Source organism: Prosopis cineraria, unplaced genomic scaffold, assembly GCF_029017545.1.
Source record: "Prosopis cineraria cultivar Desert tree isolate PC_DT_omini unplaced genomic scaffold, ASM2901754v1 PC1, whole genome shotgun sequence".
Lineage (NCBI taxonomy): Eukaryota > Viridiplantae > Streptophyta > Magnoliopsida > Fabales > Fabaceae > Prosopis > Prosopis cineraria.
The window spans coordinates 55,260,418-55,282,531 of NW_026555332.1; the positions used below are offsets into that span (position 1 = coordinate 55,260,418).

General features: G+C 35.0%; 3 protein-coding genes across 3 annotated transcripts; 1 reads left to right on the plus strand and 2 right to left on the minus strand.

Moving 5' to 3' along the window:
- Window positions 1-6,980: 6,980 nt before the first annotated feature.
- LOC129284874 (protease Do-like 9) lies at window positions 6,981-13,515 on the minus strand. Its single transcript, XM_054920372.1, is given in 10 exon segments — window positions 6,981-7,626; window positions 8,261-8,365; window positions 8,446-8,496; window positions 8,580-8,681; window positions 9,662-9,894; window positions 10,282-10,473; window positions 10,778-10,958; window positions 11,050-11,249; window positions 12,702-12,713; window positions 12,716-13,515. Coding segments are annotated over 10 exon segments (1,737 nt in total). The 5' UTR covers window positions 13,278-13,515; the 3' UTR covers window positions 6,981-7,527.
- Window positions 13,516-15,661: 2,146 nt separating this feature from the next.
- Window positions 15,662-16,938, plus strand: LOC129322850 (uncharacterized). Its single transcript, XM_054969284.1, has one exon. It carries the CDS (start codon window positions 16,258-16,260, stop codon window positions 16,807-16,809), a length of 552 nt encoding a protein of 183 aa, XP_054825259.1. The 5' UTR covers window positions 15,662-16,257; the 3' UTR covers window positions 16,810-16,938.
- Window positions 16,939-18,822: 1,884 nt separating this feature from the next.
- Window positions 18,823-21,241, minus strand: LOC129322841 (xyloglucan O-acetyltransferase 3-like). Its single transcript, XM_054969273.1, has 3 exons — window positions 20,943-21,241; window positions 20,563-20,852; window positions 18,823-19,904 (listed from the first exon to the last, which is right to left on the minus strand). Exons 1-3 carry the CDS (start codon window positions 21,187-21,189, stop codon window positions 19,131-19,133), a joined length of 1,311 nt encoding a protein of 436 aa, XP_054825248.1. The 5' UTR covers window positions 21,190-21,241; the 3' UTR covers window positions 18,823-19,130.
- Between the last annotated feature and the right edge of the window lie 873 nt (window positions 21,242-22,114).

Here is a 22,114-nt window from a genome sequence, read left to right on the forward strand (position 1 = left end):
TTATTTGAATAATACTGAAAATATACATTAAAAATCAAAGAGCATCCAGTTCGTCGAGTTCAACAGAGGAGGAGGATCTCTTAACATTTTCCAACCTTTGTAAAAGCGTTGGTGGATAATTAAAAATACAAAAATTCTCATAAAACATGTAAGAAAACTTGGCTAGCCTATCTAAAGCATTCTCTTCCCTGACAACACGTGAGAGCTTCAACTTCCAATCTTTTGAGGCCTCATATTCGATGTAGTCTTTTAAAATTAATTTTTATTAACTTATTTTTTTAAATAATTATATCAGTTTTTTAAATTTTAAAATATAAATTAATTTTTAAAATAATTTAATGTGTAAAGTACTCCTTCCAATTCAACATATAAGCATTTTTCTTTTATTAATATTAATTCAAAATATAAGTAACTTAATATATATACATAATATTTTTTGATTTCACCCTTTGTATTTATTAACTTATATATTTGTGTGAATCTCACTTATCATAAGGTACATTGATAATTGAAACTAAAGGTAAGATAGAAAAATAATACACTCCTTCCGTTTAAAAATATAAAGCATTTTTTAAAGAGTTACATGTTTAAAAATATAATATATTTTTAGTCTTTCGAAGTATAGTCATTGTCTTTTTTTTTTTTAAATACCCCTATTGATAATGACTTTATGTTTATTGTAGGGTATTTAATAGAAGTAAATATAACAAAATATGGTTAGTTAAAAAATAGGTAACTACTTTATTGAGAGGTGAGATACGATTAAAAATACCTTACGTTTTTTTAACGGAGGAAGTATATTTTTATGGCAATGGGTACTTAATTGATATACAATTTTTTTTTTCAAAAACTACTTGTATTTTGAAGTGGAGGGAGTATATTGATAATTTGTCATGCACATGTAGTTGAAAATAAAGTAACTCTCAAATTAGTTTAATTTTTATCAATATAACCTTTTATGATATGTTTTGTTCTCCTATTTTTTAAACAATTTTAGAGTTTTTTTTATGTTTAAATCAAGCTCCATGTTTTCTTTTTTTTTTGTGCCAAAAATAGGGTTAATAAGTATTATGAACTTTAAATTATTACTTAAATATCATCATGAATTTTAAACACTTAAAATGATCAAAAGCTCCCATCAACTTGTAAACTTCAAATAAATTATTCTCATTGTTAATTTACATTATGGTTAACATTACATGAATAAACAGTGGGGTAATTTGCTCAGAATTTATAAATTAAGAAGATTTTAAGAGTTCAAAATTACAATATAAAAAAAGAGTTTAAGATTCATAATATTGTCCAAGTAATAATTTAGGATTTATGATGTTTATTAACCTGTCAAAAATTTCCATGTAATCCAAAATCCTACATTTCACATTTGTCATAAAATGTCAAATAAGGTTAGTAAGGATAGGTGTAGATATATATATTTTCCCTTACAAGTGGAGTAGAGATTAAATCTTGATGATGTATAAAATAAATTTGTTGTAAATATAAATGCCAAAACTATGTATTAATTTTTTTATAGAATCAATATTTTTATCCATTTTATTCTGAAATGATTTACTATGTAGTATAATTTGAACAAATTACTCCAAGTTTTTAAGCTTGGCTATATATATGTACATAGACTCTTGTTATTGTTTGCAAAAGTTATTTGAAATATATTATTTTGGTAAGTTATAAATATCTTTTCTTTAGTTGATTTAGAAAATTAACCTTTTTATATAATAAAAATAGTAAAATCTAATACATCTACCAAGAACTAATACAGCAAAATCAAATCAATATTAATGAAGACTCGACATAAACTCTGCACTCACTGCATTTATATGGCGATTTAGTACTAAGCATAAGGAACAACAAAACCATAATTCATAAATACTCCTTCTAGTTTTATTTACAAATTATTTCTAATATATTTCAGTGAAATTAGAGAAAACCATAAATTTTATTAATTTTTTCTTAGAATTTAATAAATTTCCACCACTATCCTCAATAAAGGCAAAAATAATTATTTTTATTAATTTATTTAACTTTTTATAAGATTAGAAAAGTAAAGATAAAGATAAAAAATAACAAAATATCATATAAATAAGATTAAAAATACTCTTACCTCTCTATTATGTAAATAGGACAAGAGGAGTGGGTGAATGTTTAATTCTTCTTCCGGACCTCCTGTCTTGGTGCATGCTAGATAATTCGTCTATGCATCCCTGTCGGCCCAAGTAAATCCTTCTTAACTTCCCCAACGACTTCTTTATGGCGAGTTAAAGCCACATTACAACTATCTTATCAATAAGGGAAAATCACAAGCACTTACCACACAATAATATTTATTACTTTGCAGAATCGCATAATTCTTATATTGCCTTGTAGGACAAGGGATCTAAATATAATTGAAATTTGTTTTAAAAATACAAATTAACCCCTTGTGTTTGGATGTATTAGTTGTAATGAGAGAATTGATTGTTGCTAAAATAAACATAAAATTTATTTATTTTTTTTGAATGGGAGCTTGTTCACCATATCTTAACACTCCCTTTATCACCAAGTTAATATTTTAGAATTGTTAATAAACAAATTGATTATTATTAAAATGAAAATGGGACTTGCTTTTCCTTAAATAAGGACTTGTTCATTAGATTACAATATTTATTCCTTTCCATCACCAAATTAATTTTTTGAAATTGTTAATAAAAGAATTGGTTATTATTAAATGAAAAGACAACTCTCTCTTTTTTTCCTACAGGAGTCTTATTTATCAAATCACAATAATTGTTCATTTCCACTGCCAAGTTATATAATTTACTTGTGTTGTTAATGAGGAAACTAATTTTTTTTAATGAGGACTTGTTATTAAAAAAGTGTATATACATATGAGGGTAATTTTACCTTTTCACAATAAATTTTAATTACATTTAGATCCCCTTGTTCTATAGAGTAATTTAAGAATTGTTTAGTCCTTGCTTGCAATAAATATTCTTCTCAAGTCCTCTACTGTAATTTTCCCTATCAATAATTAATAACTAATATCTTTAGCATGCAAATTAGTAATATTTGAGGCCTCTTTTGATGAAAAAAAAATTATGGTTGAGGGAATTATAAGGTTTCAATAAAAATAAAAAATTATAAAAAATTGATTAAAAATTATGTGAAATCATTGGAATCTTTCCCCTAATTTTTAAGATAAATCCATGTAATTAAATTTCCTATGATTACATGATTCAAGTTAAAAATGAGTCATATCATTTATGAGCGGAAAAATGTGATGATTAGGATTATAAATTTTATATGGAACAAATCAAGCTATGAAAATGGCTGAAGCTATAATTTATGAAAAATATTTTGAGATTTTATATTACACTATATTGAATTGATATGCATATTAATAATATTATGATTTATAGTTATGATGAACAACGTGGATAATAATGTTTATTGATACTATTCCTCTGTCCTAATTTGTGAAATAATATTAAAAAAATATAATAAAAATGACAATATTAAAAAACATTATTAATAAAATTTTATTTTTATAAAAGTATCTTTTATTTTAGAATATTAATTTTTTTTAAAAAAATTTCTTATAAATTAGACACAGGGAGTTTATTGAATTGATATGCATATTAATAATATTATGAAGGTTCGAATTCCCGCTGAGAGAGGTGCTACATGTAGTCCCCGATTGTATTTCAAATAGAATTGCCTCTAATAAAAATATACTTATGAGCAATAAAAAATAACATCACGATATAATTATTTTTTATTTAAAAATAATAAATTTGATTGACTGCATGTTAATCCTCATCTTTTCAATCAAGAAACTGAATTTTCCCAAGAAAATCATATTAATTATATTTATGATTACTATTGATATTAACATGGGTATTAATATTGTTTTATAGTCATGTGTTATTTTATTAAGAGTTAATGTATAATATAAATCGTGAACTATAAGTTCAAAAGTAATTTAAATCCTAAAACTCATAATTGATATATTTCAAATCCTAAATGATTAAACTTGCGGTATCTTCACATTATCATTAAATTAATACAAACATCTGTGAAGCATTAATAGGTGGCAATTTTTTTTTTTGTTTTTGAACATTGGTTGATTTGGATGGCATTATAATTTTGACTCAACATAGTGCATCCCCACCCACTCCATTTAGTCATCCTCACCTACCTCCCTTACTCTGTCATTTCCTCACTTAGATTCGATGAACAAGGTGTAGAGACCCATAGCATAGCAAAGTGTAGAGACCAACTTAATGAGGTTGAACCATGGCTAATTCCTCATTGTGGTTGTCCACAAGCAAGAGGAGGAAGGTTTTGTCATCAATGGCAAGATAAGGCAGACGACTCAGATCATAGCTCCCAAAGCCCACGTGGCTTCTTCTCAAAGCCACACCTTCACGTTGATGATTACAAGAACCTCGCTCGTTGAGTTGTTTTCATCCTCGTAGAAGTGCCCATACAGCATGTAGCCTAAAGCCATAACCTCCGCCTTCTAATCTCCTTCCTTCTCGCATTTGGTAATGGTCGATCAACCTTGAACTCCCTTCATCTCTTGCAGACACTGACTGGAATATTTTTCTAGCTGAGCAAATGGAGACCCTTTACAGATTTTGATTTTAGGTTCTGATCGTTTCGGCTTGTTTCAGATTGTTAGGCATTGGCCTTACCTTTGCTAACACTTGGGCCTCGTTTGGTATGATGGAAGAGTTTTTGATGGAATTGAAATCGGAATCAGAATTGGAATTGAAATTAGAATTGGAATAGAATTGGATTACACATGTGTGTTTGGTATGTACATGGAATCCTTATATTATTTAATATTTAATTTGCATATCTACATATTAAAAGATTAGAATATCCCTGAATAAAAAAAAAACTCCCTCTGCATCGCTTTTTTTGCCAGATCAGACCCCACCTTGTCTTCCTCGTCCACCTTATACACTGCCAGATTCACACCTAGACGAAGAGGCGGTGCTCGACGACATAGCTCGTACAACATCCATTGCTAAATATTCATGCCCAGACCAGGAACACCTACACACACACACACGCACACGCACACACACACAGAGAGAGAGAGAGAGAGAGAGGTCGTGGGAGGTGGGTCGTCGACCTGTGATAGTGGTGTGAGTCTCCTTAAGTTGACGGAGATCTAGAACGAGGGTCATCGCCAGTTATGGAGTCATTGACTTGTGTGCAATAGAGAGAGAGAGAGAGAGAGAGGTCGTCAGAGGCAGGTTGTCCATGGATGATGGAGTCGTCGACGTGTGATGGTGGTGTGAAGCTCCTTGAGTCGATGGAGAGCAAAGGTGGCTCATCGCCGGTGATGGAGCTATCAACCTGTGTGCAGTAGAGAAAGAAAGAAAAGGAGCATCACAACGAACCTATTGCGATTTATGCTGAGCCTGTTGTAGAGAAGGACGTTGTCGTTTGATGCCGGTGAAAGGTAGTCATCACTGGTGGTCGCCTTGTCGTCGCCATTGCTGGAAGTGTCATCCTTTTCCTACTTATTGATTCTGGTAACCCATGATAGAAAAAATAGAAGGGGAAGAAGACAGTGGAGAGGGAGCTGCAGATCAAGAAAACAAACCTCTTACACTTATAAAATGGCATGTCGATGGCACAAAAAAGTTGGAAGCGATGGTGATGGCGAGCAGCAAAGGCAGAGGCGATGGTCGCGAGTCACAATGGTGCTTCCATCATTTACCATTGCCAACAACAAAGAGATGATGTTCAAGCAGATTCGACGGGATGAGTTGAAGGGTAGAAGAGAGAAAAGATTGAATTCCAGGGAGTTTGCTCAATTCCATAAATAGAATGATGGAATCTGATTTTGCCTTTTTTCATTGAATCAAGATTCCCACGAATCCTGATTCATGTATACCAAACGCTACTCTGTCCGGATTCTTGCCCAAATTCCATTTCTATGTTAAGGATTTTGTACTACCTTACCTTTGCTAACACTTGAAGTTTGTAAAACATGCAAGTTGCTCTTCGAATTAAGTGGTCCGAAACCCCATTGCTTTTAGAAGCAGGCTACGTTGCCATTGCAATTTCCTAATTCTTCACTTAATGCGAGAGCCATTTTGATGAATTTGTTGATTTGCCTGCATTTGTTAAAATTATTGCTTCATGCGGGCTTGTTTGAGTTATCAGAGATAGAGGAAGAGGGAGAAAAAGGCAAGGAGTGAGACAAACATAGAGAGCTCGACTTAGGTTGTTTTATTTTTTCAGATTCAAAAAGAGGGAAAGTTATCAAGTATATTTGTAATTATCAATATACACGTTTGAAAATATTCACCTACACACATGAGAAGCCACTTAAGCAAAATCTGGTTAAAAAAAAAATCTCTATCCCTTTTTTTGATAGTCAATGTTGCACCAATTTAATGATGAAGGTGAAATTATCCCAATTTTAATTATTTAAAATTCAAAATGTGTCAATTATAAGTCTAGAATTTAAATTGTCCTTAAACTTATAATTTAAAGTTCAAATTATTATTTAATCCTTTTACTAACAAGATATACTATGAACATGAATTTATTTCTCATATAAATTTTACATATATATTTAATATTATTTTTTATTTAACTATTATATCATCAGTTTGACCTTTTGTCCTTTTTCAGTTTAATGTTCAATGTTCGGTCCAACTATAGAAAGATTGCCTATGAGAGTGACTTCGCAGTTATATATGATCGTGAGAGACGGAGGTGAGAGGGCAGAGAAGCAACGGCAAGAGTTGTGTGAGCGTTTGACTCAGTAACACCAATTAGGGTTCTTGCGATAAGGTATTTTTTCCCCTTCTTTTTTTGGGTTCTTTTTTTTTTTTTTTTTGCCCCCCGGGGGGGGTGGTTAGACTTAAACGAGTTGTCCTCTATCAGGTCCAAAAACATACACACACCTTTCAACTAAGTTTGTTCTATACATAGAAAGTAACTATCAAGAATCAACAGATCCCTAGAAAAGAGGATTTTTGTTCATACATACTATACCCAAAACAACAAAATGATCAGTGAGGAGAATAATTCATATAAAGTATTTCTCATGTTCCCCGTAAGAATTCTCGCTAAAAACCATCCCGTGTTTCTTGTACAAAAATAGATTTCCCCCCAGTGTGAGGTAAAAAATGAGAGATATTGGGAGCATAAAGACATAATCAAAACCTCAACGGAACAACCCCTAAATCCAATTCATTGGTTCTTCCAAAAGCCTAGCTGATGCTTTGGTTATTCAAAGCCTGCCCCTCACTCACAAAGGGGGCAAAAAAAAAAAAGAAGGAAGAGCCGGCCTCTCAACCGCTATATGTATATATGGGGATATTCACTTCTCCTCCTATCTCTTGCTCTCGGTTTATCTATCTACCTCTCAATCTCCCTACTAATTTTCTGCGGCCTAATGTATATATCCCCATGGTAGTGGTTTAATTTGATAGTGAACATGGGGTATCACGTGAAAGATGCTAGTAGGACGAGTAATTTAAATACCTTCACCCAAACTTTTCAAGCTTTCAGGTCATCAGACATTGCAGACGGTATGCCGTGTGTTGTGAGAATATCTGAACTCGCTGCCTTGGCGGTGCTGGTCTTCAACACTACTATCTGTGGAAAAGGGTTTTAGAATCCTTAAATTACAAGTCATCTAAAAAATTTCAGGAAAGAACTACTGAACAAAACAACAATTAAGGCTCGTGGCTCATTCATTTATTTTTTTAATTTTCCTAATTTCTGCTGAGCTTCATAAAGTTTCAGAAGACTCCTTTAGATATTTGATCAGAGAATATAAAAAAGTAGACACAAGTATAGTTTGACTTCGATAATGAATTTCACCTTCATACAATTTAAAATAAATGACTCATTCTATTTATGATTAGAACAACAACTGCATCATTTTTTTTTTTTTGGGAAAAGAACAACAACTGCATCATTATCTCTGGGTGAGGAGATATCATAATTTATTTTCAACCTCTCTTGTATATAGTCTTCAAAGATTTTTATATATTCTGTGAGAGAAACCATTTTGGTTATATAAAGACTCAGTATTGATTAAAAAAAAAAAATAGTAGTGCATTGCTAACAGAAACCAATTTTTCTGGATTAACATTAACAGGATATTTATTCAATAACCATATCAACTTGAGGAATTTTGTTCAAACAAGGATTTAGGGATTTCAATTTTTTTTTTTTTCAAAGGAGAAACAGAATATGCAATTATGTATGCTCGTGAAGAGGAAACCTGTTGATATTCCAGATCGAACTTCATATAATCATCATCACAACTCTCGACCATGAAGACCAAGCTCTTCAGATTCTTCACAGACTTACCATTGAAAGCGAGAACCTAAACACCATGCACAGATCAAATTTGGTATATACTCAACTTATACCAGATTGAATAATATCCATAAAATGTTTTCTTACCTGAGTGTTAACGATGTCCTCATATCCAATGTTAATGTCAGCCACTAGAACCTAACATAGATAATTTCAAGTATGAGCCCTTGTAATAAAACGGACAGTCATCTACTGGACTAATGGGGAAATGGATGAAAAACCTGAGAAACAACAACAAGCTGTTCATCAACAGACTGTGCCATCGCATGTAAATGCTTGTCCAGAAGCTTGATGGGGGCATCAAATTCATATTCCTTTCCATACTGGAAAGAGAGAAACTAAATAGTAACAGTAGTAACAAGTATCAAGTATAACATATGGTTTATTTCCAAACACATACAACTTGCAATGATAAACCACAATATCTTAGGTTTCAAATCCTTACTAGACAAAATTTAAAGCATATATACTTCAAGTTAAATGACTTAACAGTTAAAGTTCAGTATTTCCAAAACCCTATGTGCGTGCACGCACATGATCATTGAATACAAGCCAGTTCGGCCATAACTTAAACCAAAGTACCAAACGAAATGAAAATGCTTTGTCAACCATCCATTCCCTTCCCTTTCGATTCTCCCTTAACCCAAGTACACTCTCGAGAATGAAAATTTAGATCTAAACTAGTTCCCCAAGAATTTAATTCACAAAAAATGCCAAAAACAAATGAACGAATGGATCATGCCATCTCTTTATATTAAGCAAAATGAACTCTTCAATACAGCATATGAACAGGTTGGATGAAACAAGAAAGTTATAGCTGTACGTCGTAAAACAACTAACATGTTCCTAGGCCCTTTCACAGTTCAATCTTAAGGTTATTTAAAAAAAAAAAAAAAAGCTCCTCACGGAACTTTTACAACTTGCAAAATAAATATATGCACATGTAGCGGGTTAATTATCAACTGACAATATTGTCAGTTAATCTGAAAAAGACCATCGATATCCAGAACCATGTAAGGAAACAATCATGGAAGAAACTTAAAAAAAGCCCCATTGAGACAGCCTACAACAGCAGGAGAAGAATGATTTAATTTTTATTGCCATATCGAGTTTCCATAAAGAGTGCTTCAAATCTAAAAGTACTTATAAGTCCATCACTGAATATTGCTTTATCAAGCATGAGATTAACAGACACACAGACCGCAAACAGTTGTTTTACTAAAATGAAGCTGTTAAGAGGCAACTAAATCATGTGAAAACCATCGAATAAAAGCAATCATGAAATCGTAATGATAAAACCTACCTCAGAACGAAGATAGGGGACAGAAACTGCAGCAAAAACAAATCCTGCGACAATGTAATAAGAAGGAGGTCTGCCTTTGATGTGGGCTGGGATAAGCCGCTTATGAGTTGCAAGGTTTATGTTAAATTCAAGTATCTTTGAATTACGGAGAACCTTGACGGCAGCTGTATCCCCAGTGTATTTTTGAGAGACAAGGTAACTGAAACCAATGCGCTCCCCATGCCTGAATGGAACTACAAAAATATCCCAAACTGGAAATCAGTTCGAAAATTGAAACAACATAAACAACAGAATTTCCCAAAGGTGCAAGAGTTTACGCCTATGTGCATTCTAGATTGTCAAGATAGACTCATAATTTCATAGTAAAAAGTAAATTGCTACGTCATAAGTGAAACATATGTCTCGAAGAGCATCTCACTAACAAGCTAGCTGGTTACCAATTGTTATATATGATAAATCTATGTTTATTCATTTGCCCGAGCTATAAAATTTATCATTTAAATACAAAACAAAGTACAACCTCAGATATACGTCAGAAAAATAATGAAAAAGCACAAGATAATAGTATAATTCATCGTGATGGGATAGCTAATCAATTTAAAACATGGAAGTGCAGCTACCTGTTCCATCATTGGCAATATTAACCCCATCAAAGCTAAGAATGACATCAGATGGTTTTAGAACATGGGATTCAGGAGCTGTGGGTTCAATTCTTCTGATACGCACACCTTTCTGTTCCTGTCCCATTCCCATTGACTTTCGCAAATCAGGATTTTCCATCTTCTGCCACTCAACTCCAAGAATTGGAAATCCTGTGAAGGATGACACCAAAACTGATTTATTTAAGATAAAACTGGAATCATCTCATCAACCTTACAATGGCCACTTGGACAGTAACAGTAAATCATAAACAAGATAAAAAAAGTTGAGAGAGAGAGAGAGAGAGAGATGCCGATTTTCAGTTGACTTCTACATTCAATCCCTTTCAGTTTAAAATCTATATCTCTTTCTATATGGATACCTTCCTCTCCCAACATGAAAAGGCACCCACACCCCTTCTGTCTAATAAGAGAGACAAGATTATGTCTTCTGAAAATGTAACACTCCCTTAACTACCTGTATATTCCCCATTCTTTTCATAGTCCCGGATGAAATGTAAGATAACTGGAGTGGGTATCACATATCCTATATTCTCCACATCTTCATGCTTAAGAGATTGAAATGCAATCCCCACACATTTACCCTTATCACCGAAAGCCGGTCCCCCAGAATTTCCTGAATTTATTGCAGCATCTATCTGCAGAAGGATTTGAACAGACCAGCAAATCTATCACAATATATCAATGGATAACTTGGAGATCAGACGTCACATAATTTCAGACTCTAACCTGCACTCCCAGAAGTTCAGTTGAACCATGAACATAAGAGAGTATCTCAATGCGTGAGACAACGCCGCTAGTTACAGAGATAGTGTCACCTCCAATTGGATAGCCCACAACAGTAACAGCATCTTGTAGTGCAGGCAAATCCCCAAACTCCACAGGGGAAACTCCATCCCAGAACTCATCATCATTCACCGTCAACAATGCTGAAGCATAAAATTAATATCTGAACTCCATTGGTCACAAAATCATATACAGGAAGAGTACCATCTAATATACTCATTAATAGACAACAAAAAAAAAATATTTTTCTGATAATACTATCTGCTCACTCACAAAAAATGGAATGGTCTACATTAGAGAACAAATAAAATATTATTAAATCTTGTCCTAACAAATAAAAAAAAAAATACTCTGAACTAGTAACGCACATTACACAAACATCAGGTGATGATGCCTTATAGTGTCTTTAAGTCTAAAACTTCAACTTTTTAGTGTTTATAGAAATATAGCTAAAACAATGGTAAGTTTCTATGGCCGTGCCTGGATTTCAATTGGCAAAAATTGATTAACAAACCGTGATGATGTTTAAATAATATTTTCTGAAATTGATTTTGATAATTCAAGATGTTTGGATAATTTTTCAGAATCAATTATAAAGATGGGGGAAATGGAAAATGCTAAGAATTGATTCTCAAATGGAGGGAAAAAAATAGCTGATGCCAAATGAAGTTTGGGAAAATTGGAGATGTTTAGGTAAGATTTTCCAAAACCATAGTTTTAGACCCATAATCGATTCTGGATGCATATCCAAACAGGCCCTATATAAGCTTTCTTTCCAATTCCATGTTATTCCATATACTTTCTTGAGTCTTGATGATTGTTGTTTTTCACTTCTGTGGTGTGTCATTTACCAAAAGGAACCTAACATCCAGCAGACACCAGAGGTATGATCTTGAGAATAAAGGTAAACAAGCTAAAACCTGAGAACTTCAACATCATGACCTGATGCACATTTATCAAAACTATAGGGCTTGATTGGGACTTTCAAAGAGAATGTAGAGGAGTGGAAAAAGTGAAATGAGAAGAGAAATAGCCCCCATGCCTCATGCCATGTTTAAAATTTTAATGCAAAAAAATAAATGTGATTTTTTCCCCGTTCTAGTATTGGCTTTGTAAAAGGAAGGAAAATACAGCCAAAGCAAGCAAACCATAAGCAAACCATCCCATAACCCCCCTCCTTTTCTCAGGGCATAAAACAAAAAACACCACCTGAAAAACGACTGGGTGGGCTGGGAAATTACAGTGTGGGGAGTAGAAGAGGATTAAGGATCCGATCCTAGCCCACCCCTACCCCATTACATTCTCAACCATAGAAATAATGGTTTCGGTTTTCCCCACTCCCCTCGTCCAACCAAAGAAGCACTCAGGGGTGGAATCCACAGCTAACTAATTCGCCAAAATCGAGGTCAAAATATTAACTAACGTAGATCATATGATATTTAGAGCATTAGTTCCTAAAAAAGTAAAGTAACGGCAATCATGTTTCTCCGGATGTAATTTTCAGTATCAAAGAGAAAAATCCTTGCCTATTATGAAAAGTTCCACTACATTAACTCGGTATGTCAAATTATTAACTAAGACCAAGATTCAAATACCAATGTCGCATCGGTTCCAATGGTTAGCACTGTTGCTAAGTATTTCGTATCAGACCCACGTTTCTTGAGCTTGACCTGAGTATGATGCTCCACCGAATGCGCATTTGTCAACACCCTCCTCCCCGCAATAATAAACCCGCTGCTACTAGAGCTATACTGCCTTTTTCTCTGCCACGGTAGAGAGAAATTCGGTTCCGTATGCACACAAAAAACCTTCACCACGGCATCCATGGAGGGCACGGCCTTCACCACGCTGTCCCACTTAGGCATCAATGGGGGTTCAGCAACCAAATCCGTAAGGGCACAATCCCCATTCTGCTCAGCGAGTCTCGAACTTCTCCGCTCTGGCGAGCCTGTTACAAGGGGTTGCGACTTCCCCTTGGGCTTGAACTTGTTGCGCCCAGGACGATGGCGTGATGAATCCGGAATGGTGGCATCGGTGGCTTCCGCAGCAGAGGGAACTGAAACAAGATCGTTTGTTATTGTGGTAACGTTGTTGGCATATTCTTCTTCAGCAATGGTTCCGCTGGGCTGGGATTTAGGTTTTCGTCCACGTTTTCTCTTGTTCTCACCCATGTCCTCCCCAAATAAAAAAAAAAACAAAGAAAGAAAGAATGCAAGCGATGAGCCTCAGGAAGCTTTGTGCTGGTGTTAACAATGGCTCCACGCAGCTTTTATGTTGGGAATTTTGGTCATCGCAACAATACTCGATTCGAAGACGCCTCCATTTCCGAACCTCGCCTGAAATCGCAGGCGGTGCCAGAACCTCAGATGACGGAGGCAAGGCTGAGGAGGAGCTTTAAGACGGGAGCACATTAGGTGCTCATCAGGGGTGATGAGCACCGCTGAACCAATCTGAACGGTTCAGATTTAACTATTTTTTTAAATAAAAATTTATAAAATTTTAAACAAATATATTTTATTATTAAAATGTATTATTTATATTTAATCAGATTAATTTAAATTTAATATTAATTTTTATAATTTTTATAAATTAACAATACAGATTAACTCTGGACTATTTTAAATCTGATAATATAATAAGTTAAAAATTTTAAATTTAAATAGTATAAATTAAATTTGCATAGTCAATTTATAAAAAAAAATATGAAAAATTAATATTAAATTTGGACTCATCTAATTAAATATAAATGATACATGTTAATAATAAAATATATATTTAAAATTTTATAAATTTTTATTTTCAAAAATAAAAAAAATAAAAAAGTAGTTAAATTTGGATTGTGGTTCAAATTGATTCAAAGGTGATGAGTGTTCATCACTCTTAATAAGCACCGAATATGCTCCACTTTAAGGGAAGTGGGGTCTCTCCACTTTCTTTTTCTCCATTTCCCTCCACTTCCCCCATCCTCACCATTCATTAATTTTATCATTTAAAAAAATTATTTAATAAAAAAATTTGAATGGTGGGGATGGGGGAAGTGGAGGAAAAGGGAGGAAAAAAAGTGGAGAGACCTCTGGTCCACTTTAAGACTATGCAGCATCTTGGACTTGCATTGGCCCCACTCCAAATTAGGTCTTCAAACTCGCCTGGTCTAGACCCCGTGTAGGTATGGCCAATGTGCAAAAAAAAAGTGAAAATACATTGCTCAAGTATAAGTGACACAAATGATAACGGTTTAAACTCCATCAACATCATTTCAAAATTTAATTCTTATAAATATGTTTAAAAAATATTACTTAAGAGAGGATAACTTATAAATAACATTTAAATTCTTTAAGAGATTAATCTCACAGCTATTGATTATGAAAATACCTTGACCAATAAAAAAAAAATGTTGAGTGCAAACACGTCCTATTTGTTCTGATCACTTGTTTTTTAGTGTCTTATTTTATCCTGCGTTTCTTGAAATAATTACAAAATCACTTATTGATTAAGTAGGCATGGATGAAGTGAAAATTTAATAATATCAAGGCTCAATAAAAGTTATATTTATGGTGTGAAATTAGATATCACTAATGTACACTTTACAATCACTTTAGGCCAAGATTACATCCCGTACCAATGATGTAGCAAATCCTATTGGAAATTAACAATCCAATTAAGAGTGTGTAGTAGAGTGATGGAGGCTCTTCCTTCCTTAACCAAAATCAGGGTTTGAACCTTACTTTGACATGAAAAGCATTAAAATCTTTGACCAACTATCCCACCCTTCAAAATGCCCACAATTTAGTGAATTTGGTTTAGTTTGTGCTGTTAATACATTTGAAAGATGGCCTATATAGGATATCAGGTGCAATACAAAAAAAAAAAAAAAAAAAGAGGCAATCCCACACCATCAAGTTGTCTTCAGTCAACGTCCTCTTGCCCTTTCGTACGTTTTTAAAATTGATGCTTATTATTAAGCGCCCTCTTAGGCATGCTTTGATTTTCATCAGGTTAAGTTTTTTTAAAAAAAGCTTTCCCATAATATCGATTATTTATCAATTAATCATTTAAATAAATATGAAAAACATATCAAGGCCCACTTTGAAGTTTGGACTAAACTTCACCTGAAATATACCATTCTCTTGTTTTTAATAAACATAACTAACTTCACATTTATTAAAAAATAATAATTATATTTCAAAATTATTTTAAAAAATATATAATTTTTCAATTTTATTTTTATCTAGAATTAACAATCATAGTAAATTGTCGTTTAAAAATTCAAACCATGAGAAATAAGTAAAAAATAAAATTAAAAAAAATTAACTATTCTAATCTTGTTTTATGTTAGAAAAAATTTTAAAATTGTCTTATTTTAATGATAATAAAATAAGTAAAAAATAAAATTAAAAAAATTAACTATTCTAATCTTGTTTTATGTTAGAAAAAATTTTAAAATTGTCTTATTTTAATGATAATAACTAGAGAGTGTGTGTGTATTGTAATTGTAATGTAATGCAATATCTTTTTCACCATTAGTATAATGCAACCAATGTACATACTTGTGGCAAGATCTTTCCCAAGTACATTGCTAAAGGCAAGAAATCTCAGGCTTGGGCGTTCCGAAACGCGATAGGTGTTGCGAGAAAACGAAACTCGTGGCGTTGCCTTATTTGAAGCAGGGAAGACCTTGCTCCTCCCATCGACGTCGGACTCGCCAACGTTGGATGGTTGTTGCCACCGGCGAGATCTCCTCACTGTTTGGTTTTGCTTGCTAAGCCTCTGCGATCTCTCCCGTATTTCCTGTGTGTCTCTCTGATTGAAACTCTATACCGCTTTTCCTCACGGGAATCTTCATTTTTCTTTCGATTTATCGCCCATATCTTCCCAGTTCTCACTGTTCCCTTCTTTATAGTCGCCTTTCCCTTCGTAATTATTGGCCATCTCGTTTTCTTGTGACCCTCTTTCATTTCCACTTGTTGATTGTTGATGCTTTATTATTTCCGAACCGTAGTTGAATCTAGCTACTTGTTTGTCTTCGCTTACTTCTACGAGTAGCTCTGATTTCTTCATTTATTCCCCTCAATTTTCATCTTCTGGGGTTCCAAGATCTTCAGTTTGAACTCCCTTTCGCTGCTTTAATTCTATTGCTATTGAGGTCCTTCAATGTCACAAGGTTACGCTATCGAGCTCTACTTCGATCCTGCTCTAGAAAACCAGGTGTTGAAGGCCTGGAATGTACTGGCTCGCAGACAAATCAGCACCCACCTCATCGAAATCGAGTCTCGCCCGCACATCACTCTCTTTTCCAGCCCCTGTGTTGATTCCGCGAAGCTTGAATCAGTCGTCAAGAGTTTCGCTGCCAAGCGGGAACCCTTGCCTATTTCTTTCTCTTCAATCGGGTGCCTACCAAACGACAATAATGTACTCTTTCTTTCACCGACCCCTTCAATTTGGCTGCTTCAGTTCCAATCTCAGTTGTTTGATGCAATGAAGAAAGAAGGTTTCGAGATAGGAGAGGATTATCGCCCAGATTCTTGGATTCCTTATTGTGCGGTTGCTCAGGAAGTGCCAAAGATTAGGATGGCCGAGGCTGTTTGTGTCTTGCGGGACTTGAAATTGCCGGTTTCTGGGTATGCCATGGATATTGGACTGGTGGAGTTGTCTCCCGCTCGCGAGCTCTTCTCATTTGTGCTTGGTAATTCAGTAGAAACATGAGGTTGTAGATTACTCTAATTTAGGTTTTTTATCCTAGTTTGTGTTAATGTGTTACATCTTGAAATGGAATTAGAATGAACTCAGTGTTTGCTATTATTAAACACTACAATTGGAGAAATTTCATTTTACCTTTTTGCCCTTTTTACTTTTTAGTTTATTGTTATCTTAAGGTTACTAGTCTATCATCGTTTCATCTTAAAATTGTGCTGGAAATCTTAAACTCTTCCTATCATTTGTTGGTGTAATGAATGTGAGACTGGCTGCCTCAAACTTGCTGGTTACAACACATGACAAATAGCAATTAGTTCATTCAACTACGCTCCTTAAAAGGGATTATTACACGACAAAGAAAGTCAACTTGTGTTTCTTTTTTCCTTTCTTTGGATACGTACATTAAGTGACAAAAGACCAGAAACTCTCGCTCCTTCTACATTTTCACTCTGCTGTCGTTCTTATCTGTAACTATAGGTTTGTTGTATATTTGCTTACAAAATTCTGAGGATTGGAAGGGGTAAGAGGCAAATTTTTAAGGAGATTTGCTTTTTATGGTTTTGTTTGGTCCATTTGGCTGGTGGCTTCTCTTTGGTTTATTACTTTTTCAGGGCCTGGTGGTCGGGGTCTGGATCAAGGTTTGTGTCTCCTTGTTAGGTATGCAGAGTGAGTGGTGTTCCCCCCCCCCCCCACCCCCAATTCATGATGCTTCTCTTCTTTGTTTGGGTTCTGTTAAGGTCAGTGACGACTGAGGATGTCTTATGCTCTGCGTATATACTCTTCAGGGCAATAATATGGTTCTATCAGCAAAACCGTTGTAGTGGATGTTTGTGAATCATGTCACTGGAGACTGGACTCATTGGGAGTGATGTCGTAGGAGTTACTATAGAACTTGACAACTACTGCTGTTCTGAATCTCCAAGTGCAAACCCTTTGTCTGCCATTGCAGCTTGTTAGCTAATCGCTTCCTGCACTTTTGAGCATCATTATCTTCTAACACCTATGTTTTATCATTGGTAATAGTAACTTAAGAAGGTTTCGGTTACATGGAGGTTATTGGATAGTTCTGGTTTCGCTGACCACTCTTTTGCATCCTATCTGGGCATTAGAGTTTCCAAATGCAAGGGTTTTGCTGTAGATTGGGGTTAATGTCTTTAATTATTTATTTTAATATTGTTTTACAATTATCAGACACTAGTAATTGGGAAACATGGAAATGGACATTACAATAAGAGCACAAGTAATCTCTACAAGATAATACGCTCATGACTAATCATAGTTTTCATTGCCGGTTCATTTGGTTCACTGTAATCCCTTCAAAAGATTGCTGCGTTTGGGTTGTTTGTTGATTATCTGTGTAATCTCTGTTTACTGAGTTGCAAAAACGAATTCGTTGAGCAGTTGAAATCGTATCTCTGTTAGCATCATTCATGAGCGATGGGTATCGGCACAGGTCATTTCTGCTTTGCCAATATCTTTGTAGCTTAAACTACATTCACTGTAGTGAAATGGTGCTATGATGAATTCTGGCTTTTAGAGCAAAGGTTTGCACTTCAGCCTCAGTATCAATGCGCCGTGACAGGTGAGATGACTTCTCCTTGGATGCGTTCTAGCATCGTGACCTCCTCTTGAAGTCCACAAGATTGACATTATGTTCTCGATGAACGTCTCAGTACAGCTGTGACGTGGGCTCAGGTATCAATTAACTGGATCAAAATAGTTTTATTATTGAATAATCATGCATATCCATGTTTGTGTGTGTAAAGTTGAAGGGGGTTGGATCTTGAGTTCATCACAGCTAGAGGAGCCCTCAAGGCTCAAAAGAGCTAAACCAGGCCTACTAGCAGGAGGGACAAACCTACCACTGCTACAGAAACGATGACGACGAACGCGATATCAGATTTTTGCGGTCATTCGATGAGTTTTAAATATTATTTCAGCCTTTGGAATTCAATTTGTGATTAGTGCTTTTGTTCGATAATGTTCAGTACCAGAATTAATCACTCCTCACTAAATCGAGAGTTCAAATAATAACCGTTTGCTTAACGTTTGTTAAAATGCATCCGGTTTGGAAAATTCCATGTGTTATATTTACCAGAAAAATAAAAAATGGGAATATATCCGGGGGAGATTTTACCGACGATGATGCACGACATCTATGGACTTGTTAACGTTATTACACGTAACGACATTGGAATTTAGAAAGAGCTACCAAGTTCTAAAACATTAGGAGGATCTAAACTATTATTATTAAGCTTCGAGAGAGAGAGAGAGAGAGAGAGAGAGAGATGAGGTATAAATTTGATGGAATATACTATTTAACAGTTTTCCTAAGAGGTAGAAGAAGGCTCTCTCTGGATGAGAAGAGCAAGCAAAAGCTCGCTCCAGAAATCCACAGGACCAGGCATACACCAATGTGTACAATCATTGTAACCGCTCATCCACTTGTTGCCCCAGTGCTCCCCTGGATGTCCATCTGGCCTCATCATCATCGCTCTCGTCACATCCACAACCTCGTACCTCTTGCTCTCGTCCCCTTGTCTTGCTCCTCTCTCAAACTCCTCCATCTGCACATTCCTCAGCTTCCACTCGAAACTCTTCCAATCAACCTCAGCTTCACTCATCGGACTCGTCCTGTTGCAGTACCCCCCGGTGTTCCAAACACCGTTCTCGAAGTGAGCCGGCGCGAATGTTCTCGCAAATACCAATGTTTTCTTGCAGTTCTCGCAGTTATTGAAGAAGTTGAAGGCTGCTCGAAAGGCCATCCGCAAAGCGAAGTCGATGTCGTAGTCCGTGACATTTGGTTGCTTGCAGAAGACGCAGCCTACGAGGTTGTCAGCGTCATGCAGGTACATTACTCTGAAGAACCAGTGTCCTGCGGAGATTATCGCGTAGTCCAATTCTGGGACTACGTTGCCCCAATCTGGGTCAACCTTGTCTATGTGCATGTCGAATATGTTTGTCCCTGTTCCGTTCACCATTCTTTCCTCACCCACTATCAGGAATCTGCTCCATATGCTCATTACTGTGAAGTTGCTCTTCGGAAAATGCCATTTCCGGTACCTATCTTCTGGGTCCTTGCAAATCTCATCCGGAGTTTCCTCCTGCAATATTTCAATGAAATCGAATCATTCCCTCCTTTTCAACTCTACCAAACACCGAACATGAGTAGTTTTTAATGCCGTTTGACTTTCTGACATAATGAACCTTAAATGTGAGATTTGAGTCTAGCGAATATTTGTCTCCCATTTATTGTCAAATCTGGGATTACGTGCCAACGGAGACATCTGCCGAACACATAATTCCAATTCCTGGTCTGGGTTTGGTGATAAGAGTTTTTCCGAAGTCTAAACCAATAAAAGCGAATTTGTCCAAATCTGATTATGAAAAAACAACCACAGAATTGGTCAAGGTCAACTATTCCAATCTGTTTGGCTCTGTTTCGTTCGTTGAACATCGCACACATGAATCGACGGCAAGTAAAATTCCAAATGGACGTGCCAGCTGGTAACCGGTGAGTTCTTCCGAAATCAGTTGTAGAACAAGCATGGACACAACACACGAGAGTCACATTCAAGCCGTAACCTTCTTTTCTCTCTCTACTTTACCCCACATAATTCGGTTAAGAGAATCAAATTCCCTCAGAGAACAAGCAAGGAATTCCGAATTCCTCTCGACGCGTCAAAAGGAACTATGGACTGGAATTTAGACTGGTTCAGCGTAAGAATAGGAAAACTCAGTTGAGGCAGTGATTGGACTGACCTGTGAGAGGAGACAAACGAGGGAATCCATGTGGTTCCTAGACACAGAATCACCTATGAATGCCAGCTTCTTCCCTCGAGCGAGATGGAGGAAGGTTTTGGGGTTGAAACTATCCAGGTCACACTCATCAGGCTTCCATTTCCAGTTCAGAAAATCACTGTCCTCTCTGCCATGCTTGAGACAGTTCTTGGAATCAGGAATTAAGGTGCAACTCCAATTGGTGTAATACGATGACTCTCTCGGAGCTCGAACCCAATTTCCCTTGAACAAGTCACAGGCTTTCTTCTGCTCTGCAAAACAACAACACCGAAAATAAATTGGGAAAATGAAACATGATCACAGGTCATGAGAATGTGAGGTGATTTGGATTTGGAAGATACCGTTTTGGGGTTTTGGTGAAGTGAGTTTAGTTGAGGCGTGATGATGGTGCTGCTTGTGAGGGTGGTGAAAGGGTTTATCAGGGATGAGAGTCAAAGGGTTGGGGGAGTAGAGAAGGAAGAAGCTGAAAATGAAGGCGACGAAGAAACAAGTGAGAAGGAAAGGCACGGCACTGCCTATGTTGAAGCATCTTTCTCTTTTGGTGTTGCTGAGAAATCTGTCCAGAAAAGTCGTACCAGAAGATTTCATGGCATTCGAGACGGAGACAGGGAGGGAGAGGAAGGAGAAGGCGAATGAGGAGGAGAATGCGAATGTGAGAATTGAGAGCGTTCTGTTTTGTGAAACCGCCATATTAATTTTAGGGAGAGAAGGATTTAACTTTTTAAGTAATTAATTAATAATTAGTAAATCACCAGCTATTATACCTTTTGCTGTAATTTGAGGGATTGGATTGAATTGCAAGATAATTTACCTTGTACATGTGTGGAAGGTAAAAGGACAGAATGAACCAGGGTATATATTTAATAAATAACAAATATGCAGTGTGAAATTATTGGAATCAAGAATAAAAGGTGAGATAATAAATTTTTCAATTCCTCTTGTTTATATAGTTATTGACGTAGTCCGTTAGATTTAATTTCTTATATTCTCTTAAATTCTCATGCTAGTTTTTTGAGTTTTAAAATATAAATTAACTGTTAAATTAATCAAATGTATAAATTATGTTGAGGATTTGACGCTAAATAAAGATAAATTAACCCTCAATCAGTTTAATTTGCATCGATTTAACCCTGTTTAGCTCTTTTGTTTTTTAAAAATTTTAAGTCCTTTTTTATTTAAATAATTACATTTCTTTTCATTAATATACACGACTGCAATTAATATTATATTATTCATGTTGGCTGATTTTATCAAAATTATCTCCTCTTTAAATAATAAAGATTCAATTGATAATTAAGACAGATCTAAAATATCAAACCAATAACTGAAACAAATTTAAAAATTAAAAGTTTCATTATACTTCCTCCATTTTAAATTATATGACATTTTTTAAAGGATTTTTTTATCGTAAAATATAAGACATTTTGGATAGATTAATGTTTCGTTAAATGCATTAATTTTAATATTACCTTTTCTCTTTTTATAATTAATTTTTATCATTTCTTTTTTTAAT